At 52.6% G+C, this 20,923-nt stretch overlaps 1 protein-coding gene across 3 annotated transcripts in view; it reads right to left on the bottom strand.

The window, feature by feature from the left end:
* SLC2A9 (solute carrier family 2 member 9) overlaps window positions 1-20,923 on the bottom strand; it is a 255,169-nt gene that overhangs the window by 214,129 nt on the left and 20,117 nt on the right. The window contains exons 2-3 of one of the 3 annotated variants that reach the window (XM_042936893.1): window positions 18,474-19,029; window positions 6,178-6,278 (exon numbers count right to left, since the gene is read on the bottom strand). In XM_042936893.1, the coding sequence (XP_042792827.1) occupies window positions 6,178-6,240 (63 nt within the window). In that variant the 5' untranslated portion in view covers window positions 6,241-6,278; window positions 18,474-19,029. Of the gene's footprint in view, window positions 1-1,330; window positions 1,505-6,177; window positions 6,279-18,473; window positions 19,030-20,923 lie in introns of those variants that run through there. The other 2 variants (XM_042936894.1, XM_042936895.1) reach the window with 2 other exon arrangements.

Here is a 20,923-nt window from a genome sequence, read left to right as displayed (position 1 = left end):
GGGGACGCGGTGCTGGACGGCTCTACCAGTCAGCTGTGGGAACCTGAGCCGCTTTCTTCACCTCCCTGGGTCTCATCTTGCCCAGCTGTAAAATGGATCTAATAACAGCACTGGCCACACAGGTTGTTGAGGAATCAATGCGCTGCCGGATGAGGATGTTTAGAAAGTTGCGCGCACACAGGGAGCGTTCGGAAAGGCCGCTTACTCGTTTTACTTTCCCTCTGGCCCCGCCATACAGAACGGCTGTTGTTCGAATTAGGTGCCAAGCTGCCTCTTGGCCCTGCCCGTGCAGATACATGCGCCCGAAATTCCCCTTCTAGAGACGTTGGCATCTACGACCCTTTCCCAACGCCTTCTCCTCTGAATGAAAACTCCACCCCCTCTTTGGTTCAACTCTGTCCTACCCCCAGCTCTGCCACTTAATGACTGTAACCTTGGGCCAGTGGCATAACTGCTCTGTGACTCAGTGGGCTTATCTGAAAACAGGGATGATAATAGACCCCACCTCACAGGCTGTTATGCTGAAGAAAAGAGTTAATTAAGGCAGACAAGGCCTCTCCTGTCCTGTGGCAGGTGCCTGTGAGCATTAGCAGCAGAGTCGGGGCGGTGCCCAAGGGTCTTACTTTTTGAGGGGAGGGGGTCTTGTTCCAGGCACCGAGCCTGAGGCAGAGAAGGTATTCAGTAAATGCCAGTGAGAGGACGGAGGGGAGAAAAAGGGTTTATAAGCCACAGGGGCGGACATTGCCAGGTGTGGGGCCAGAATGGGTTTCTACAGGAAGAAGAGCCTGAACTGAAAGAGATCCATTGCTAGAACAAGAACTGCATTTTGGACAAAGTACCCATCCTCCACGGTCTTTTATCTTTGCACTTATCTTCTGGGTCTCAGCTCAGATGTCACGCTGCCTGACTCCCTGGCCCGCCCTGGACACCTCCTCTTCCTGGACCCCCTTGCCCTGGCCCCGATCACTGTCCCCTTGTCTGTACCCATCAGAAGCTAGAGAAAGGCAGGTGGGAGTCTCTCCCTGGAGCCCCTGCCGCTGCTTGGCCAGCCCGTGCCCACCCCCTCTCACCACCGGCCCCGGGGGACAGAGGTACCTGCTGTGGGGGCGGGGAAGGAAAAGGGGAAACCACCCAGCACCTGCCAGGCTGTTCACGAGCACGGCCATATTGCCAGAGCTGGAACTCCACGGCCAAGGTCACGGGGACCGGGGTGCCGGCTCTCACGGCAGGCTTCTGTGACCCACGGCCCCAGGCGGCGGAGGCAGCCGCAGCCGCCCACGCTGGGCCTTCCCACCCCCTGGCAGGTCCTGAGGCCACTTTCTGCGTTTACCTTTCTGGTCCTCCCGCCCGGCGTCCCTCTCAGGGCGTGGCCACACTCGGCAGCCCCCGGATGGCCGGGGCTGCACGTCAGGGGAACCCAGGCCCGGGAGTCCATGCTCCCGCAGGCCATCCCGGGGCATCTCGGTGCAGGAGGCAGAGTCCACGAGGGGGCGGGGGCCTGGCAGGAAACGCGGCCGCTCTGTCTTGTCTGAACAGGAAACGGGCACCGTGCGCTTTCCCCCCTGCTGTCATAGCAGCACCGAGGGATCCTGGAGGGAAACTGGCCTTCTCGGGAACCACCACCCGGGGTATGGATTTTTCCTTTGGCATCAGCACCTTTCATTTTCCTGTCCAACGAGGCCAGCGAGCCGGGAGGGGAGCGCTGGCCATAAAGCCGGGTGCCTCTCCGAGGATCGGCACAGAACACAGGTCACCGACGGCAGGGACCAGCACCGACCGGCTGGGGTCCCCACCCTGCCTCTCTAACTGCGTGCCCTTAACCTGGTCACTTGGCTTCTCTGAGCTGCTGCGTTTACGAGGGCAACACGGAAGACCGATCCCGCCTGGACTGCCCTGCAGTTCCTCTGAGGCTCAGGTAGAAAACACACAGCCCCGGCCAGCGTGCTGGACATAGGCATGGCCGCCCTTAGCTCGGGCACAAATGGGGAGGCTCTGGGTTTGGAAGAAAAAGAACCTGCCAGTCGGTCATTCCTCTATGCTTCTCATTCAGCATTGGCCCGGGGAATACCTCCCACGTGCCCGCCCCAGGCTGGCTCAGCTCAGGGAAATCATTAAGGAGGCAAGACCTCTCATGCACACCAGACGTCATGAGAATTTGTTCACCACGTGGCCAACTTGCCCTGGATGTCGGAGAAGTGTACCTTTAATCGTGACAGGTTTAGGACAGCTTGCCTCGGCCATTTGCCCCCAGAGGCAGAGAGCAGGGGCACAGGCCGGTGGGCAAGGGCCTGACTGGGGAATTCAGAACCCCTAGGAGGCCAGGGAGGCCTCAAGTCCGCAAAAAGAGACGGGAAGCAAACAAACTAGGTGTAGGGGAACACAGGCATTGAAATTGGGGCTGGATCACGGAAGACTTTCCGGAAGAGGTGATTTCTGAGTAGCCCTGGGAAGCATGCAGGCAGAGGGTGTGGGGTGGGAGGGCATCGAGCCAAGGCCTGCAGGCACAGATACCCTGGAGTAGGTTGGGGAGGAAGGTAATTGAGGATGGCTGGGCCCTGAAGGACGGGAAGGGGCAGCGAAGGGACAGCTGCCTCCCTGTGTCGTGAGGACCCTCGCTGTGCTGTCTGGATGGGGACGTTATACTCACCCTCATTCTTCCTCCCCTACCCCCTCTTTAGCTCAGGCCCTTCCTGCCTGGCTTCATCTGTAACAGGCGGTCTCATCTGATCTTGCTAAAACTCAATCTGAATCAGGTGCTCTCTCCCCACCCCCACCCCCACCTTGGAAATTGTTCTGTGCTTCCTCATTGGGGCTGAAAACTCAGTAGGCCCCAGGCTCCAGGAGGTCAACACAAATGTACACAAAGTAGGAGGAAGCAGGGGTGGTCGCTGGTGTCGGGGACGCCCCTGCGCTATGAAGGCTTCCAAAGTCAGCAAGCATTGTCCACCGGCCAGCACGTACCCCGGGTGTGGACTTGAGGCCCCCCTCAAAGCTGTCCCTGCACGCCTCTCCTGCCTCAACTCTGCTGCCCCAAAACCTGCTGAAATTGAGCTCTGAGGGTAGAAACCAGAGGGGATGCAGATCCCAGGGGTGGAAAGAGACCAACTGCCGGCGGCTGCCCCGGCCCCAGCCCTGCACCTGTCCCAGAACCGAAGACCGGACGCACATCTGTCCAGCCACACAGCAAGGCTTGTGCAGACTTCACTGTCCTTGCTGTCCCACAGTCTGGAGGCGGTGCTTGGCCTGAAGAGCTCCTCTTATTGGTGGAGGTAGCTGTCCATTAATTCCCTCCCCGGCCAGCCCGCAAACCAGCCCAGAGGTGAGCAGTGACTTGGTCAAAGTCACACAGCAGAGTCCAGGCTCCAGCTATGCCGAGAGCTTGGCCTTCAAGTCAACTGCACCCCCCTTCCTTCAGGCAGGTAAGTGATCCCAGCCCCCCGGGGCTTTTCAGGGTGACCAGTGAACGGCTCTGATTTCTGGAAACGCTTGGTGAAGCTGATAGGAGCTGCCCACTCCCTTTGCCCCAGCTTAGCGGTTCAAAACTGCCTGGGTTTGAGCCTCCGCTCAGCCACCTAGGCTGTGAGCTCTTGCACGAATCACTTGGCCTCTCTGTGGCATCATGTCCTCGTGTGTAGCATGGGCATGATAACAGTGCCACCACCTCATAGACCTGTGGAAGATTCCGTGAGTTTATACTGGAAAAACACCTAGAATCGTGGCATCTACAACACCCAGCATACAGCAAGCATACGATACAACGAACACTCATTATTTTTTAGATCACCTTGTCCCCAGATAATGTGCTCTATCTGGACCAAATGTTCTCATCCCTTTCTAAGTCAGTGCCATCACGCAAACTCTGTGGACAAAGATTTGCCCCCCTCTAGGGAATCACTGTCCTCAGCGGTAGAAGGGGAGGTCTGGAGGCATTTTGATGTCATTGGACAATTGCTAAGGACTGTTCTAGTGCTCAAGTTTGGTCTCTTGGTGGTAAACATGATGTGTGGTAGATTCCTGGACCAGAAGGCAGTTAACCGGGGCTCCTGATTACCGGAGCACCCTCCTCCCGCCCCTCATGGAACATGTCTACACTTGGCCAGGTGTGTTCACACCCACGATATCACCAGTGGAGTTGGGGAGAGCTGGTGCCATCCCCGCATTTGCACGGCCTGTGGCCCCATGCTTCCCAGCAGAGCCTGAGAAGATGAACTCAATTAAGGATGTGGTCATTAGGCACGTGTTCCCAGGTATTCTGAGGCTGGGGCACCATCACCCTCTTCTGACACCTGTTCCGGCATGCACACACCCATTCACCAATATTTGTGGAGTATCTCCTCATGCTGGTTCTCCTGGCCCTTGCTCAGGCTTCTCCTCTGAGGACCCTTAATTTGCTCATCCTTCAGTACTCAGCCCCCTGACCACCTCCTCCCAGAATCTTCTCTGGGCCTCTCTCTGCCCTCTGTGTTCCATAAGCTGCTCACAGATTTACTGTCTATGACCGCCCGTACTTAAAAGTGTCTATTCTCATGTGTGCCTTTCCCTCTGGACAGGAGCTCACCAAGGGCAGGCATTGTGTGTGTGTCTGGTATTGAGTGACCTGTGCACCCCCCCAAATCATATGGTGAAGAGTCAACCCCCCACAACCTCAGAATGGACCGTATTTGGGGACAGGTTCTTTGAAGAGGAGAGTGAGGTGAAGTCAGGTCACTAAGGTAGACCCTAATCGGATACGACCAGTGTTTTTACAAGAAGGGCTTAGGACAGAGACACACATAGAGGAAAGTCCATGTGAGGACATGGGGGGGAAGACAGCCATCTTCAAACCAAGGAGAGAGGCCCCAGAAGGCATGAACCCTTCTGATGTCCTTGATCTTGGACTTCCAGCCTCCAGATGTGAAAACGTGTATCTCTGTTGCTTAGGCCACCAGCCTGTGGTACTTTGTCACGACGGCCTGAGCAGGCTAATCCAGTGTCCTGAGCCTCTTAGCATTCCCAGTTTTCTTCCCACCTGGCTCAGGGCTGGGACCTGGTAGATACTTCTGGCACTGAACTCAAACTGTCCTCCGGATGGTATCCTGAAGCTAGAAAGTCAGCTTGGACAAGATGAACATTTTCTTCCAGGACAGGGCAGGAAAGGAAAAAAGGGGGTGTTTTCTACTGAATATCATTTAAGCAGAAGGATTGAGATGACTACAGCCCTTTGTTCCTTACACCAAATGTCTAGACAGCAGAGCCTTGACTCAACCTAATATGAGCACCGAGAAAAATATAGTGTCTGCGTGGAGGGAATCGCTGTTTATTTAATGTGACTCCGCCATGTCCCCGGATGACCTGAGGAGGTGGCTGGGCCTCCTCGAACCTCCATTTCACCCCTATGGGGGGGGGACAATCACTCTCAGTCTGCCAATTCCACACTTCCCTGGCAGTTTGGTAAATATACCTGTGTGGATCTTTTCCTGCTAAATAAGGTTTATTGAAAATATGGACATATATTGGGGTGTCTGGGTGGCTCGGTGGGTTAAGTGTCTGACTTTTGATTTTGGCTCAGGTTGTGATCTCACAGTCTATGGATTTGAGCCCCCCCATCAGGCTCTGCCCTGACAGCATGGAACCTGCTTGGGATTCTCTCTCTCTCTCTCTCTCTCTCTCTCTCTGCCCCTCTCCCCCTTGTGTGCTCATGCTCTCTCTCAAAATAAAAAAAAATTAAATAAGTAAATAAATAACTATCCAAGGACTCCTGAGCAGTGAGAGTGTCTCTAGATGCCCAGGACATCCTGGAGGAGGGGCAGAGGACTGAGCCTCGTGGCGGGATAAGGGGGGAGTTTCAGTGTGTCCTAAGGACATCAACATCATTGCTTTCGCACATCGGTGTCCCCCTGCTGCAAAATGACTTTTGGAGCGAAGACTCACCCCCACCCCCCACAACAAGTCCTGAAGGCCACCAGCAGATGATATGTTATCATCAGCCGAAGTACAATGCCATCAGTGGCCTGTGCCTCACGACACATGCTTTGTGGTTCACAAGGCAACTTGCCATATACCTTTGCTTTTATCCCCTGCTGTCTCTTCTCTGCCTGACCTGACCTCAACCTGCATCTCCCTGGGAGCAGCGAGGGGGCCAGGAGGGACTGCCCCAGAGTCACCAGAACAGGGACAGATAAGGAAACCAGGACTGACCAATTTCTCTTTCACCGAATCACTTTCTTTGGAATCTGTGGAGTCCTGTTCGCTGACCGTCATGGCTTATTTGTCAGATTTTGGACTGGATTTCCTTGTTCCTGAGAAAGAGAAAAAAGGAAGAAGTCATTAGGCGCTTGCTGTCACTGACGGGTAATTAGGGGAGGCGGCCCAGATAAGGGGGCATGGTGAGGACACCAGGACGGGGGTGCCCGACTTCCCCGGAGACCTAAGCAGCTCTGTGCTCCTCTCTGGACTTGGTGTCTCCATCTGTGAGATGGTTGTGTTGAACTACCTCCGTGTTTGCCACACTTGCCACGTTGCTTATTGGATACAGGCCCCTCCCCAGAACATTCTCATTCAGACAGCCATTCTCATGGTAGGGCACATCTTGGAAATACCAAAGTTTCTGTTCCCAAGATGTGAAAATAAAAGCAGTGTAAGTCAAAACCAAGTGCCAATCTCCCCTGTCAAACTGGAAACAGTTCACCAAAATTGTAACAGGATCACTGGCAGGACAGACCTTGAAAACTATGCAGCTTTCCTGGAGTTTGGAAATAGGTTTCTAGAGGCATAAAAATATTTAGGCCCTTTGGGCCAACTACTCCATCTATAAAAAGTTATCCTAAAGCAGCGAAAAAGAACGTGCACAAAGAGTCCAGCCTGAGACCTTCACTACAGCATTTTTCACATTAAAAAATGGTATTCACGGGGCGCCTGGGTGGCTCAGTCGGTTAAGCGTCCGACTTCGGCTCAGGTCACGATCTCACAGTCTGTGAGTTCGAGCCCCGCGTCGGGCTCTGGGCTGATGGCTCAGAGCCTGGAGCCTGCTTCCGATTCTGTGTCTCCCTCTCTCTCTGCCCCTCCCCCATTCATGCTCTGTCTCTCTCTGTCTCAAAAATAAACAAAAACGTTAAAAAAAAAATGGTATTCACAAGAGAAAAAAAAATCCAGCAGGGAAGTTTAAATAAGTTATGGTACATCCATATATGGAAACTCATGTAGCGATTAAAAACTGTGTTAAAGAACGTTTCATGTCAGCGTGCCTGGGTGGCTCAGTCGGTTAAGCGTCCAACTCTTGATTTCGGCTCAGGTCATGATCTCATGGTTCATGGGATAAGGCCCCACATCAAGCTCTGCGCTGACAGCATGGAGCCTGCTTGGGATTCTCGATCTCTCCCTCTCTCTGCCCCTCCTCCCCTTAAAATAAATAAACATTTTATAAAAGAACATTTAGGGGTGTGTGGGTAGGGCATCTGACTTCAGCTCAGGTCATGATCTCACAGCTCATGGGTTCGAGCCCCGCGTCGGGCTCTGTGCTGACAGCTCAGAGCCTGGAGCCTGCTTTGGATTCTGTGTCTCCCTCTCTCTCTGCCCCTCCCCTGCTCGAGCTCTGTTTTGCTCTCAAAAATAAATAAACTCTTTAAAAAATTGTTTTAAGTTTATTTACTTATTTTGAGAGAGAGACAGAGACAGCACAAGTGGGAGAGGGAGCGAGAAACCCAAGCAGGCTCCATGCTGTCAGCTTAGAGCCTGATGTGGGACTCGACCCCACAAAACGCGAGATCGTGACCTGAGCTGAAACCGAGAGTCGGACGCTTAACCGACCGAGCCACCCAGGCACCCCTAAAAAAATTGTTTTAAAGGTTTAAAAATTTTAAAAAAGAATATTTAATGTCATGGGAAAATGCTCATAATCTTCCTTGACAAACAGAGGAAGATATATTAAAGTCTGTCCACCAGTTAACGTTGAAACTAGATGTACTTAGGAATAGACGCGTGCTCTTAAAGGATGTATGTACTTAAACTGTGCCCGTGCGTTCTTTAATATGAAATTCAAGGTTTCAAAATATTTGTACATCACGTTGTTCATTCAGCAGGTATTCATTAAGCCCCTAATGCCCAGGTAAAAGCAAGACAGACTTTGGCCTGCCCTGATGGGAGCCTGCACTCTAGGAGACTGTACAGCCTGTTCCTGGGGCGCCTGGCCCAGCACAGGACAGGAGAGCAGGAGGGGACTGGGCCGCAGAGGGGAGCGGAGGACAAATCACATATTTATGTGCAGAGAAAATAGACTCCCTGGAGGCGGCAAGAGAGACAGCAGTTTCCCCTCGGCCGCCGTCTTTTAGCCCATTTTTATCTGGTGTGTTTTCCTAGACTTCTCCGATTTTTGACACTAAAAAAAAAAAAAAAAAAATTCTATAACTAGAAAAGCAAGTTTTAAAAGTTGCTTTAAGTTTAAAAAAATGTTTCTGTTTTGATGGAGTCCTTAAGGTGTTGGGTAGCCAAGGAGACATAAGCAATACAATTCTGGAAAAATATCCAGTCCTTGTAGGATGACGGGCTCTGCGATCCAGATGTCATCTGAGCCGGTCTGACGAGGATGTTGGTTGGCAGGCTTCCATAGTCAACACTCGAGTGTGACATCCGAGGCCCTCCCCTGACAAGGGCCACACACTCAGCACACACTCAGGGACCGTCCAGCCCACTGGACCTCCATTTCCAGGCCATTCTTGTGTTCCCTGGACTGTCCCTGATCCTAGAATGCCTTTCCTCCTTCCCATGCACAGAAGGAAGTGATTCCGAGCTCCCAGAAGGAACAGTCAGTCAAGCGGAGGTGAGCCTTGAAGGGGAGATTCTGTGCCCACCTGCCCAGCACAAGGCCAAAGGCAGACAGCTTGCACCCCAGGCAGTATGGAGCCATGAGTTCAAATCGCAGCTCAATAGCTTACTGGCTGTGTGACTTGGGGAAAGTCACTTAACCTCTCTGGGCCTCTGTTTCTACATGTCAAGTAACGAATAATAACAGGACACATCTCATCGGGCGTTTGTGAAGATTAAATGACTCAATGTGTATGAAGCACATAGTTAATGCTAAATGGCATCATCATCATCATCATCCCCGGACTCCCAGCAAATGGCCTCTGTGGAGCACTGATGAGGCATTTCATTTGTAAGGGCCTCATGGAACAACATTCTGAGATGGTGTCTTAGAACTGGTTACGAGAGGGGGAACCATTGGGCATGCGAGCAGAGAGCCCTAAACTGCTTCAAAAGAATCCTCTAAGGCTTAAATGGAATCGTGAATAAATATAACACCGATACCCGCTCTGCGTGAAGTTCCAAACATGCCAGCTCCCTATCTTTTCGGTCCGCAGTAATAATACAAAACGTGCTGCTGTTCGAATCTAACACTCTGGTGTCCACTCGTGTGGCCATGCCAGTTCTTAGAAGGTCAAACGACCGCAGCCATTGGTGAACAGCCACATCCCAAGCCCCCAGAGTGCCCACCTGCCACAACCCAGCAGCTACAGAGTTAACGTCTACCAAAACCGAGCCCCAGGACTCTGTTCCTGGCAATCTGATTGCCCTCCACCTAGGTTGTCCCTGGGGTTAAATGTTTAGAAAATCACCTCGCTGCCGATAAGAAAACCTTCGCGGTCGCCATGTGTCTGTCGCTAGGGTCAACCATGTTAGAAATAAAGTAAGCAAGCCTTAGGGAAGTATCTTTACCCACCCAACCTGTCACAGAGGGTGGGTCTGAGCCCAGACAGCTTCTGGTCAAATCCTCACTCGCGAGCCTGGGTTGGCTGGAAAGACAGAGGCAAAGAAAAGGCGCTGTTGACATCCGTAGACCACAGAATGTCAGCGGACGGCCCAGGTGGACTTGTTCTCCTAAAGCTGGGGGTCACCTCCCTTGAAATGCCTGCAGGTGCTGCTATTCAGCCTGCCACACGAGCCCACTGGTGCCAAGCAGCACCTGGCTCACAGCTCTGAACAGGAAATGCCACATACTTCCTATTCCCCCCACGTTTTGATTGAGCAATATTTGGCTAGGGCTTTATTCTTTATTTTCAGGGTTAATTCTCTGCTGACTTTGGCATGGAGCTAAAGCTAACCCTATAACAACATCCTGAAAAGGAATGTGGAAGATAGAGCAGCTTTGAGAGAGAGAGAGGAGGAGAGAGAAGGAGAGAGACAGAGAGGAAGGAAGGCAGAAGGAGATAACTGGGTTATCAGCCATTGGAATAATTGCCTTAGCCATGATCACTCATTATCCATTTCATTTTAATAGCATTCATCAAACCCCACGCTAAGCACTTTATGTGCATTTTCTCACTTAATCTTCCCCTAAATTGATGTTCAAATCCCTGACTTTTCAATTCCCTTATTCCAGCTGCTCTCCGAGAGTCTTAGAAATTCTTGAAATCCTTCCCAAAGCTGGTCCATGTCTGTGAACATAACCCACCTGGTTTCTGGAGCCCCCCTTGCCTGTTATGGTCTAAAGAACAAACAGAATACGCTTCATAGATAAATCAGCTCCCCCCATATAATCAGATATAAGCCTGGGAAATTGTGAAAGAAAGCAGCACTAATGATTACACGGCATCCAGCTATTACTATAAACATTCCTTAATAACTATCCCCATGAGAGGTAAATGATTAACAGCCAACTATTGATGGCAAGCTCAGCTTATTAAAAACATGCCAGGGGGTCAACAAGTTCTGGACCAGAGTCAAAGGCAGAGGTGTTCTGGCACAGCCACTGTTGAGTATCGGGCTGACCTTCTTGCATGTCCGATGGCTTCCTGCTACTCCGAGGATATGACCAGCGCAGGATCTGCCCAGGCCATGGTGAGGGTTAAGTGACATGACACATGACAGCTGTAAAGCAGGACACGAATGGTGCACGTCGATCGGGTTCTAAGCCCAAATGGGCAAGACGAAAAGTTTATTCTTGCTACTCTGTCAATGTCAGACTATAATCAGCCCCGGGAGAAATACAAGAGAGCCATCAACTCTGAAATGCTGCACCGGTGGTCACTGCTGTTGGTGGCGGTTTACGAATGCCACAACGTCCCCCCGACCTGTCCCGGTAGCTCGAAAGAGATGCCCACGTGTGAGCCCTACTCTATCTTCAGGACTATGAGGTAAACGGAGGGCTGGAGCAGCAGAGGGGTGTGAGGAGAAGAAGTGAGGAATGCAAGAGCATGGCTGAGCGGCTCGGGGCCAGATCCAAGCTCAGCCAAGGGCACCAGGGCCTCCTCCTGACCAGTTCACAGAGAGAGCTGAGGGCATGGGGAGTGTGGAACGGTTCTGAGGTGAATCGTAGAAAGATGGCGCCTGGGAGTCCTACCCACCACGGAAAAGGGACTCCGTGCCTGGTTCAGGCATATGCTTGGACCCTGGGAGGTAGCACCGTTCGGGGAACTTGGAAAAGCCCTTCTGATTCCCTTGGCATCAACTCCGAGCACCCGGGCAGCCTTCTCATGGCTAACCCCATTTCCCCAGTTTCCCAACCTTGATGTTGACAAAACAGTGGACTGGAGAACGGGAAGAAACCACCTGATCCCCAAGAAGCACCTACCCCAGGTGCCTTTATCAACCAACCTCCAGTGTCCGACCCAACCTGCCCATCAGGAAGACGACATTTCTGTGCCCGGGGTGATTTCAGCTGTGCTCAAGGAAATGCAGACACACCTGGGCAACGCAATGGCTCCCCTGGAGTTTTCAAAGCTTCCACAATTATCCATTTGGTGACCAACCCTTCCTTTTCCCAATCAGTCACCTGACCTCTCTCTTGACATGTTTTTAGCTGTGGCAAATCATTCTCAGAACCAGGATTATTCAACCATTAGTTTAGCAGCGTCTAGGTGGATAGTATAATACGATGACTAAGCCTGGGATTTCGTGTCAGACCTCCACCCCCAGCCTGCCCCTCCCCAGCCATGTCACACAGCACAAGTCACCTGTCTGCCAAGTGGGGATAAGGGAGTACTTGTCTCAAGGTCATGTCATATAGACCAAACGAGATGTTGCCCTTGGAAATACCCGCCATGTAGCAAGCACCCAGTGAATATTCACTATGGCTATTGTTTTGGGAAGTCTCTTTCTTGATCACTATTTTTATTCTTTCTTATTTATTTATTTATTTATTTATTCTTTTTCAAGTGTTTTATGGAGCACCTACTATGTGGCCCACATAGTGCTGGAACCCGAGAAGGCTGCAAAGAAGGGCTAAACCTGTTACTTCCATTGGGGTAATTCACAATTGAGTTGGAAGGATGAGCCAATGGACGATACCCGCATTTAGTAAGCACCTACTGTGTGCCAGGCACTGGTTAGGCAAAGCCTCATTTAGTCCCGAGAGCAGCCACTAAGCTTTTGTTATCTCCATTCTGTGGCCGAGCGTACCGGGATCCCACAGGTCACCCCACTTGCCTAAAGCACCATGACTTATGGATGAGGACTGACGTTTAAAGCAAGACAACCCACTCTGCACCACTCTCCCCACCATGTTACCGTTCACTGCTGCTCTGTGGGGAGGCCCCCCCCACCCCACCAAAATCAACAAGCCCATCGGAGCGAGCCTCGGGATCTTGCTGTCAGACACGCTTCTCTTTTCACTTCCTGGCCGTGCGTGGCCGTGCAGCATCCAGAAAGACTTCCCACTTGGGAGGCTCTGCCATGGTGGGTCTTGTGGGCACATCCCTCTTGTCAAGGGTCTTCTTTCAGCCATTATCCCGTTTTCCTTCGCCATCATCAAGTTCTCCTTCTCCGTCAGATCGCTTCAGGCCATACACAAGGGTGTCTCCATGCCATCAATTTAAAAAAGGAGCTCGAAAGGAAGACGTGTTGGCGAAGATGTGGAGAAGCTGGGGCCCTCCTACATTGCCAGTGGGAATGTAAACTGGTTTAGCCACTGTGGAAGACAGTCGGGCGGTTTCTCCAAGAGTAAACATAGAATCACCTTCTGCCCCAGCAACGCTCCTCCTGGGTACAGACCCAAGCGAACTGGAAACAGGTGTTCAAATAAACCTTGAACACGAACGCTCACAGCAGTGCTCCTTACGGCAGTTTGTAGTGTGGACACAGTCCAAATGCCCATTAGTTAATGAATGGATAAAGAGTTAGGGTCTCCCATATAATGGATTGTTATTACTCAGACATAAAAAGGAATGAAGTCCTGACACACGTTTACAGTACGGAAGAACCTCGAAACCCTTATGCTGGGGTTAAAACGCTGGACACAAACAGTTACGTGTTTTCTGATTCCAGTTAAATGGAATGTCCGGGGGGTCGGGGGGTCCCTGGGTGGCTCAGTCGGTGGAGCGTCCGACTTCGGCTCAGGTCACGATCTCGCGGTGCGTGGGTTCGAGCCCCGCGTCGGGCTCTGTGCTGACAGCTCGGAGCCTGGAGCCTGTTTCGGATTCTGTGTCTCCCTCTCTCTCTCTGCCCCTCCCCTGCTTGTGCTCTCTCTCTCTCTCTCTCTCTCAAAAATAAACATTAAAATAAATAAATAAATAAGTAAATAGGATGTCCAGAAAACGCAAATCCGCAGAGGTTGAGAGCGGATCCGTGGTTGCTAGGGAACCGCTCTTTTACAGGTGAGGGGTTTGCTTTTGGGGAGATCAAGATGGTTTGGAGCTAGACAGAGGCGGTGTTGCACAACATTGTGAATGCGCTCAATGCCGCCTAACTGTTCACTTTAAAACGCTCCGTTTGAGGTTAAGTGAAGTTCACCTCAGTGGAACACAAGACTTCCTTTGACTCCGTGACCTCCTGTTACCACCCCATTTCCTTGCTCTTTGTCACAGCTAAAGTGTCCCAAAGAGAATTCACGGTCTCTCCTTTGCCCTGCCCATTCTCGCTGGTGCAGAAGGCTTTTGACCCACCACCCCACCCAGCTTGCTCTTATTGAGGACATCAATCATCCAAAGTCACTAGTCAATTCCCTGTAACCTCCCAGCAGCTTTGGCGAAGGTGACCACTCCTCTTCCTTCTGGGTCCTTCTAGAAACTTCCTTGTCCTGGGGCACCTGGGTGGCTCCGTCGGTTAAGCTTCTGACTTTGGATCAGGTCATGATCTCACGGTTCGTGAGTTCGAGCCCCGCGTCAGGCTCTGTGCTGACAGCTCGGAACCTGGAGCCCGCTTCGGATTCTGTGTCTCCCTCTCTCTCTCTGCCCCTCCCCGACTCGTGCTCTGTCTCTGTCTCTCTCAAGAATAAATAAACATGAGAGAAACAAACAAACAAACAAACTTCCTTGTGCTGTCTTCCAGCCAACACGCTGGCCTGGTTTTCCTTCACCTGCTTCTTCCTTAGTCGGCTCAGCCGCTCTTCCTTGCCTGCGAGGCCGCTGATGACAGAACGTCCCAAGACTCAGCCCATTGGCCTCCTCACTGCTCTGCAAACTCATCCAGACTCGTCCATCCACAGCCTTCAAACCATCTGTATGATGCCGACTGCCCCGACCTACCCCTTTCGCTCGGACCTCTCCCCCGAGATCCAGACTCATGCGTCCACCTCCCCGTCAGTGCTGACGCTTGGCTAAGCTTCTCAAGCCGAACAGGTCCCAAACTGAACTTCCGACGTCCCTGTCCAAATGCCCTCTTTGCTCCGGCCTCCCCGTCTCCCCTATTGCGGCCCCCATCCCAGTTCCTAGGCCAAAGAGCAAGACTCCCTCCTCCCTCTGACTTCCCTCCTGGTGCCTGTTGGAACCACGACATCTCTCGCCACGTCAGCTCTCAGTTACACCCGGGCAGATGGCGCATCTCTCCCCGGGGACACCAGGGACACGGCTTGCCACAGCCTCCAGACAGCTGCCCTCCTCACCAGACCCCCTCCATCCAGAGGTGGCCAAGGCGACTTCGTCCGCAAACACCCAGGCCGAGGGACCCTCCCTGCCCCGAGCCTCCGGTGTCTGTCCTAGATCGAGTCCTGACTTGCTGCTCCCTTCGCCCAGAGTCAGACTCCCCTCCTCGTTCCCCCATGTCACGCAGCGAGAGCACCTCCCGACCTGGGTTCCAATTCTGGTCCTGCTGCCAACCGACTGTGGGATTAAACAGGTCATGAGGTCCTTGGTGACCAGGCCCATGTCTGCCTCTCCAACGTTTCCCTCTGCTCTGTCCCTCCGCCTCCACAGGCCCCTCACCCTGGCTTCTCCTTTCCTCCCAAACACCCAAATTCCACCATCTCTGGGCCTTTGGACCTGCTGTTCCTTCTGCCCAGGGGTCCACCCTCAAACCACTTATGGCTCTTGTCCTGTGGGGTCTTCTCTCAAACGTTTCCTTAGAGATGCTCTCCCTCACCTCCCTGGCTGAACCGACCCTGATGAGGGAACGTAAGGCAAACTGAGGGCCACGCACAAGCTAACCCCTCCTCCCCCCAGGTGGGAGGTATGTGACATTCCTCAGGCTCTCCCGGCTGCCCAAGAACAAAGGAAAGGGGAAGGCAAGAGGTTAACTGATAGAGATCACAGTCGTGCAGGACAGAGTCTCCATCCGTTTACAAATATCTTAGTTAATTATAAGGAAAAGGCAATCATATCAATAACCGAATCTTCAGAAACCTACAGATTCGGTTTCCTGGAGCCCCAACATCACCCTCCCCTCCACAGTGATGCGGGGAACAGAGGCAAGAAGGAAATGGCAGGTAAAATGAAACTTCCTTATAACCTGCAGCCCCTTGACAAATACTTGAGGCAAAGAGAGTATATCCTTTCCCCAGGAAACCCTACCGTCCTAATGTTAATGCCTTACTAGAGGGAAAACAACCTTGGCTTGACCACAGCAATGCCTCCGGTGTCTCCTGAGTCCTCTTTAGCACATGAAAGTCCTTCTGGGGGCCTCCCTTTGACTTTACCTCCCCAACTCCATAGTATATAACCAGCCACTGTTCACAACCCAGTGTAGCTTTTCTGCCCATGGACCCTGTCCCCGTGCTCTCATAAAATCACCATTCTTGCACCAAAGACGTCTCAAGAATTCTTTCTTGGCGGTCGACTCCAGACCCTCACCACCCCAATACCCCATCAAACCCCACCCCGACCCCAAGTCTGCCTGCCTGCCTGTCTGTCCATCCCTCCCTTCCTCCTCTTCCTCTCTCCCTTCTCCTGCTCCTCTCTCTCCCTCCTTCCCTCTTTTTCTCTCTTCCATTACCTTTTATTTTCTTCCACATACTTACTACCTGAAGTTACCCTTTTTGTCTATTTGTTTTGGGGGCTCTTGTCTTTCCTCCCCTGCAGAATGCAACCCCATGGCAGGGGCGGGGGGGGGGGGCAGGGACCTTGTCTCTTATCACTGCTGTTGTCCCAGTGCACGGAACAGAGTTCGGCACATAGTAGGCACGTAATGCATATTTGGTGACTAACTGACCAGAAAAGCCACAATGCCCGCTGAGCTCTCTCTTGCCCCCAGAAAACTCCCATAAGAGAGCTCAGCCTGGACTGGCTGCAGAGGGGCTCCTGCCAGCCTGGCCCCCCGGGGCCGACACGGAGCGACTCGAAGCGTTCTCTAGCCTGCGTCTCGTGGCGATGGCATTGAGCGTCCAGCAGCTGTGGGTCAGGGACCCTCCTAACCAGGCTGTTCTCTCACTGCCTGCTTCCCACGCTCTCTGTGTGTTTCCAGAACCCAGAGGCACAGTCTCTCTGTTGATGCAGTCACAACCTTCCAGGGGCCACCTGTTACACAGCTTTTCTGTCCCAGTCCATGCCGGTATGTGACCAGCAATCACCCTTGTCCACTTGGCTCCTTCTAGAGGTTGCATCTGGGCCTCCCCACACTCGGCTCCCTTATCTGGAAGGTCCACCAGGAAGCCCCCAGGACTGGGCTGGTCCCGATGTGGACAGTTGATCCCCCAAATGAACCCTTCTTGATGAGAAAAGTCAGTGAACTCCAATGCAGCACCAGAGACGCTCTCAGAATTTGAGTCAGGGAAATAAGTCAGAGAGAGACAAATACCATAGGATTTCACTCATATGTGGAATTTAAGAAACAAAACAGATGACCACGGGGGAAGGGGAGGAAAAATAACATAAGATAAAAACAGAGAGGGAAGCAAACCATAAGAGACTCTTAACAACAGAGAACAAATGGAGGGTTGCTGGAGGGGAGGTGGGCGGGGGGATGGGCTAAGTGGGTGATGGGTACTAATGGGCATGAAGGAGGGCACTTGTCGGGATGAGCCCTGGGTGTCATAAGGAAATGATGAATCACTGGGTTCTACTCCTGAGACCAATACTCCACCGTCTGTTAACTCACGTGAAGTTTATTCCTTTAACATTTATTTATTTTTGAGACAGAGAGAGACAGAGCATGAATGGGGGAGGGGCAGAGAGAGAGGGAGACACAGAACCGGAAGCAGGCTCCAGGCTCTGAGCCGTCAGCCCAGAGCCTGACGCGGGGCTCGAACTCACGGACCATGAGATCGTGACCTGAGCCGAAGTCGGACGCTTAACCGACTGAGCCACCCAGGCGCCCCTAACTCACTTGAATTTAAATACATAAAAAAGTGGGAGAGCTGAGCCTTCACCGAAGACTAGAGCTAATTTTAAGTAATATACAACTTCTACACTCAAAACTAAAGGCAAACAAGGGGTTCCGTTTGTCACTGAGAATACTTCCGGAAGAAAACTGACAGGAGTGCTCTTTACTTTTATGAAAGTCAGAAATTAGGGTAGAGAACTTTAAAAAGGAAGAAAGAAAGAAAGAAAGAAAGAAAGAAAGAAAGCTCAAAGTTTAAAGAGGCTATCTCTGCTTATCACACGGTGGCTTGGTATCACTTTGGGTTTTACCAGAGCCCTCGTGGGACTGTTAACAAGCCCTTTAAGAAGACCTCACAAGCCCTTTAAGAAGAAGCATGGTCAGGGGGGTCCGGATGGCTCTGTCAGTTAAGCGTCCGACTTCAGCTCAGGTCATGATCTCACAATTCGTGAATTAGAACCCAGGGTCGGGCTCTGTGCTGACAGCTCACAGCCTGGAACCTGCTTCGGATTCTGTCTGTCTCTCTCTCTCTGCCCCTCCCCTGCATGCTCTCGCTCTCTCTCTCTCTCTCTCAAAAATAAACAATAAACATTAAAAAATTAAAAATAAAGAAATAAACATTAAAAAAAAAAAAGAAGCATGGTCAGCCCCATGCATGGTTTAATTACCACTGTGAAAGAAGTTTGAAATATTGACCTGTTTAAAAAAAAGCAGGGGTGGGGGGAGCGGAATATTCTAAGATACAAACCCTCGTCCTGGCTCACGGGTCTGGTTGAAGCTGAAGGAACAGGGCTCTGGCACCCACACAGTGACCCAGCTTGCCACCAGCCAGCAGTGTGACCTCAAACTACTCACTTAACCTCTCTGAGCTCAACTTCCTCACCCGTAATCATAACCAGGACACCATGTCCCTCCGTGGAGATCAGTAACATGTGGACATAATACTCAGCACCTGAAACTTGTGCCTATTTTTAACACATCCAAGTTAATCATTTATGAAATGCAGCGAGTCTAAGCAAATATTTATACTTAGCTGTTCATTCAGAGTTTCTCCCAGGCTGGTGTTCAGCTCGAGCAGAGTTGACCAACAAGAACAACAGCCTTCGGCGGCCCGGAGCGGGTCTCCGTGAGCTTGCGTTCCCCAAGGAGACTCAGCATGTGGCTTCGATGTCAAAGGACAGGCTGTGGACCAGACACCGGTTGCTTGGATTTTCCTGAGACCCGGAAACGCTCGTCGGAGCTGCTCGCCGAGCCACTGCTTGGTTCTCTCCCGCGTCTCTGGCCGCCTTCCACATTCTTCTCCGGGGCCTCCTCCCCTTCCCCGTGCTTATTCCCTCTGCACTTGCTGCCTGGGCGGCTCTGCTCCCACCTGCCTGCTGATGACGCCCAGGTTCTACCCCAGCCCAGGTGTGCCACGTTCCTGGGCAGCCCACAGGACATGGGCACTTGGGTACTGAGAGGAACCTCAGAATTAAGTGACCAAATGACGCCGGTGGAGCGGCCGGGTCGGTCTCTAGCACGGCAAGTGCTCGGAGACAGTCGTGCGTCTGGAGCCAGGGCGGTCCCCCTGGGCTGGCTGAGCTCCCACACCTGCATGAATAATTATTATCTCAGACTTGCCAGGTCCCCAGCCTGCCGCCCTCCCTCCCGCCCTGTCCAAACCAGCTCCTCCACGGTCCTCCCGTCCCGGTCAGTGGCATCACCCTTCCCGGGAGGACCTGCTGTCCACACCCTTCTTCCTGGATGCAGAATCTGACCGCCTCCCATCAGTTCTTGCTTCTCAGCCCTAGTCCGAGCGGTCTTGCCAGCCCTGGGAGGAGCCACTGTCTCGGCCTCCCCTCCAGCCTGCTCTCCCTGCCCCTGCCCCTGCCCCCCCACTTCCCCACAGAGCAGCCAAGAGCTCCTCATCATGTAGGTTGGATCTCCTCCCTCCTGTGCTCAGAAAATGCCCCTCCCCATGGCTCCCGACCCTCTCAGCTCAGGATTATGTCCTCAGGCCTCAGCAAATGCTATAGCCTCTGACTCTGGTGACTCGCGCTAATGCTGTTCCCCCCTCTCTCTTCCCCCTGCCCCTCCACTCTGGCCAACTGGATCCCTTTGGCTCTAGTACACTCTTGTCTCAGGACATTTTGTACCTGCTGTTCCTCTGCCTGGAACATCCCCCCCCACCCCCAACCCCCCAGATCTGCAAAGGGCTCACAGCTCACTTTGCTCTGGTCTGCACCCCAACAGGGGCCGTTGGAAAGGACCCCCTGACTACCCGATATAAAATGCAAGCTCGTGATTAATCACCCCCATAATCTCCCATCTATCCTGCGCTGGTTTTCTTTTGAAGGGCTCCAGTCGCCGTCCGATGAGTGTTTACCTGTTCGTCGACCTGGATCCTCCGGCTAGAACGTGTAGCCCAGAGAGCTGGGATCGGGTCATGTGCTGGCCACCCTTCCTGCCCCCGAGGCCCCAGTGCCCACCTTCCCTGTCCTGCTCTTGCCCTGGGACGCCGGCCCTAACGGACAGCATCGGCTGACTCCCTTGCAAGAAGCCATCGGCCCAAGGGAGGTGTGGGCAGGAAGTCAAAGGGTGGGAAGACAAGGAGGTCGGGCATCTCCCCTGCGGCCCAGTCCCCCCAGTTCAGCAGCTCTGGCAACATTTGTACCCTCCCCAAGTGGAGACGGCCCTCCTCCTTCTCAACACCACCTCCTTCCCTTGCGCCCAGAGTGAGCCTCAGCGTCATGGAGGGACCGGCCATTGTCCATCTGTTCCTTTACCCCTCCCCACACCTTTGTGAGTCCCTAGACTTGTCTGGGGTGGGTTCTGTTTCCTCCTGAAACCCCAGCGCAGCCACCCAGTCACGTTTACTGCTGTGCCTGGCACCTAGAATGCAGTCTGAAACACGGTGCTTGATAAATACTTCCAATGAATTCATTAACTAATGAATTAATTAGCAGAAGGATGAATGGGAGGAAACCAATATGCTACTTAAAGGAATGAACAGATCAATGAATAGAGCAGGCCGCTTTGTTTCTGTGAAGGAAAGAATGAATTAAGCCAATGAACTAACTTCCAAGGAAGCCTAAACAGAAAAAAAAATGAACAGAAGCCATGTGTTCCTTTGAATTGTGTGCTTAGCAGAGTTCTGAATCTGTCTTCTGCACTGGCTCTTACCTTGAAGGGTAAGATTACAGGCCCTTTCCCCCCCAGCCAGATGGATGAGGGTTCTGAGATCCCCTTGACCCTGGAGCCCCAGCTGCCGGCCCCACTCTCCCGGCCTGGCTGCACGCAGGCTGAGGTCGTGCATGGACCATTCAGGCTCACCCTCTGTCCAAAGCAGCAAAGACTCTTCCCTGCTCAGGAGAAGTCTGCAGGGCCCACGCCCCTGCCCCACAGAGAGGGAATGGACCCCAGCGGCTTCTGCAGCAAGAGAGGACCTCGCCCGCTCAGCAGGAGCGCCGGCCAGACTCTCCCATTTACCCTGCAGCCTGCCGGC

Source organism: Panthera leo, chromosome B1 (genome assembly GCF_018350215.1).
Source record: "Panthera leo isolate Ple1 chromosome B1, P.leo_Ple1_pat1.1, whole genome shotgun sequence".
Taxonomy (NCBI): Eukaryota; Metazoa; Chordata; class Mammalia; order Carnivora; family Felidae; genus Panthera; species Panthera leo.
This window is presented reverse-complemented; position numbering and strand designations above follow the sequence as displayed.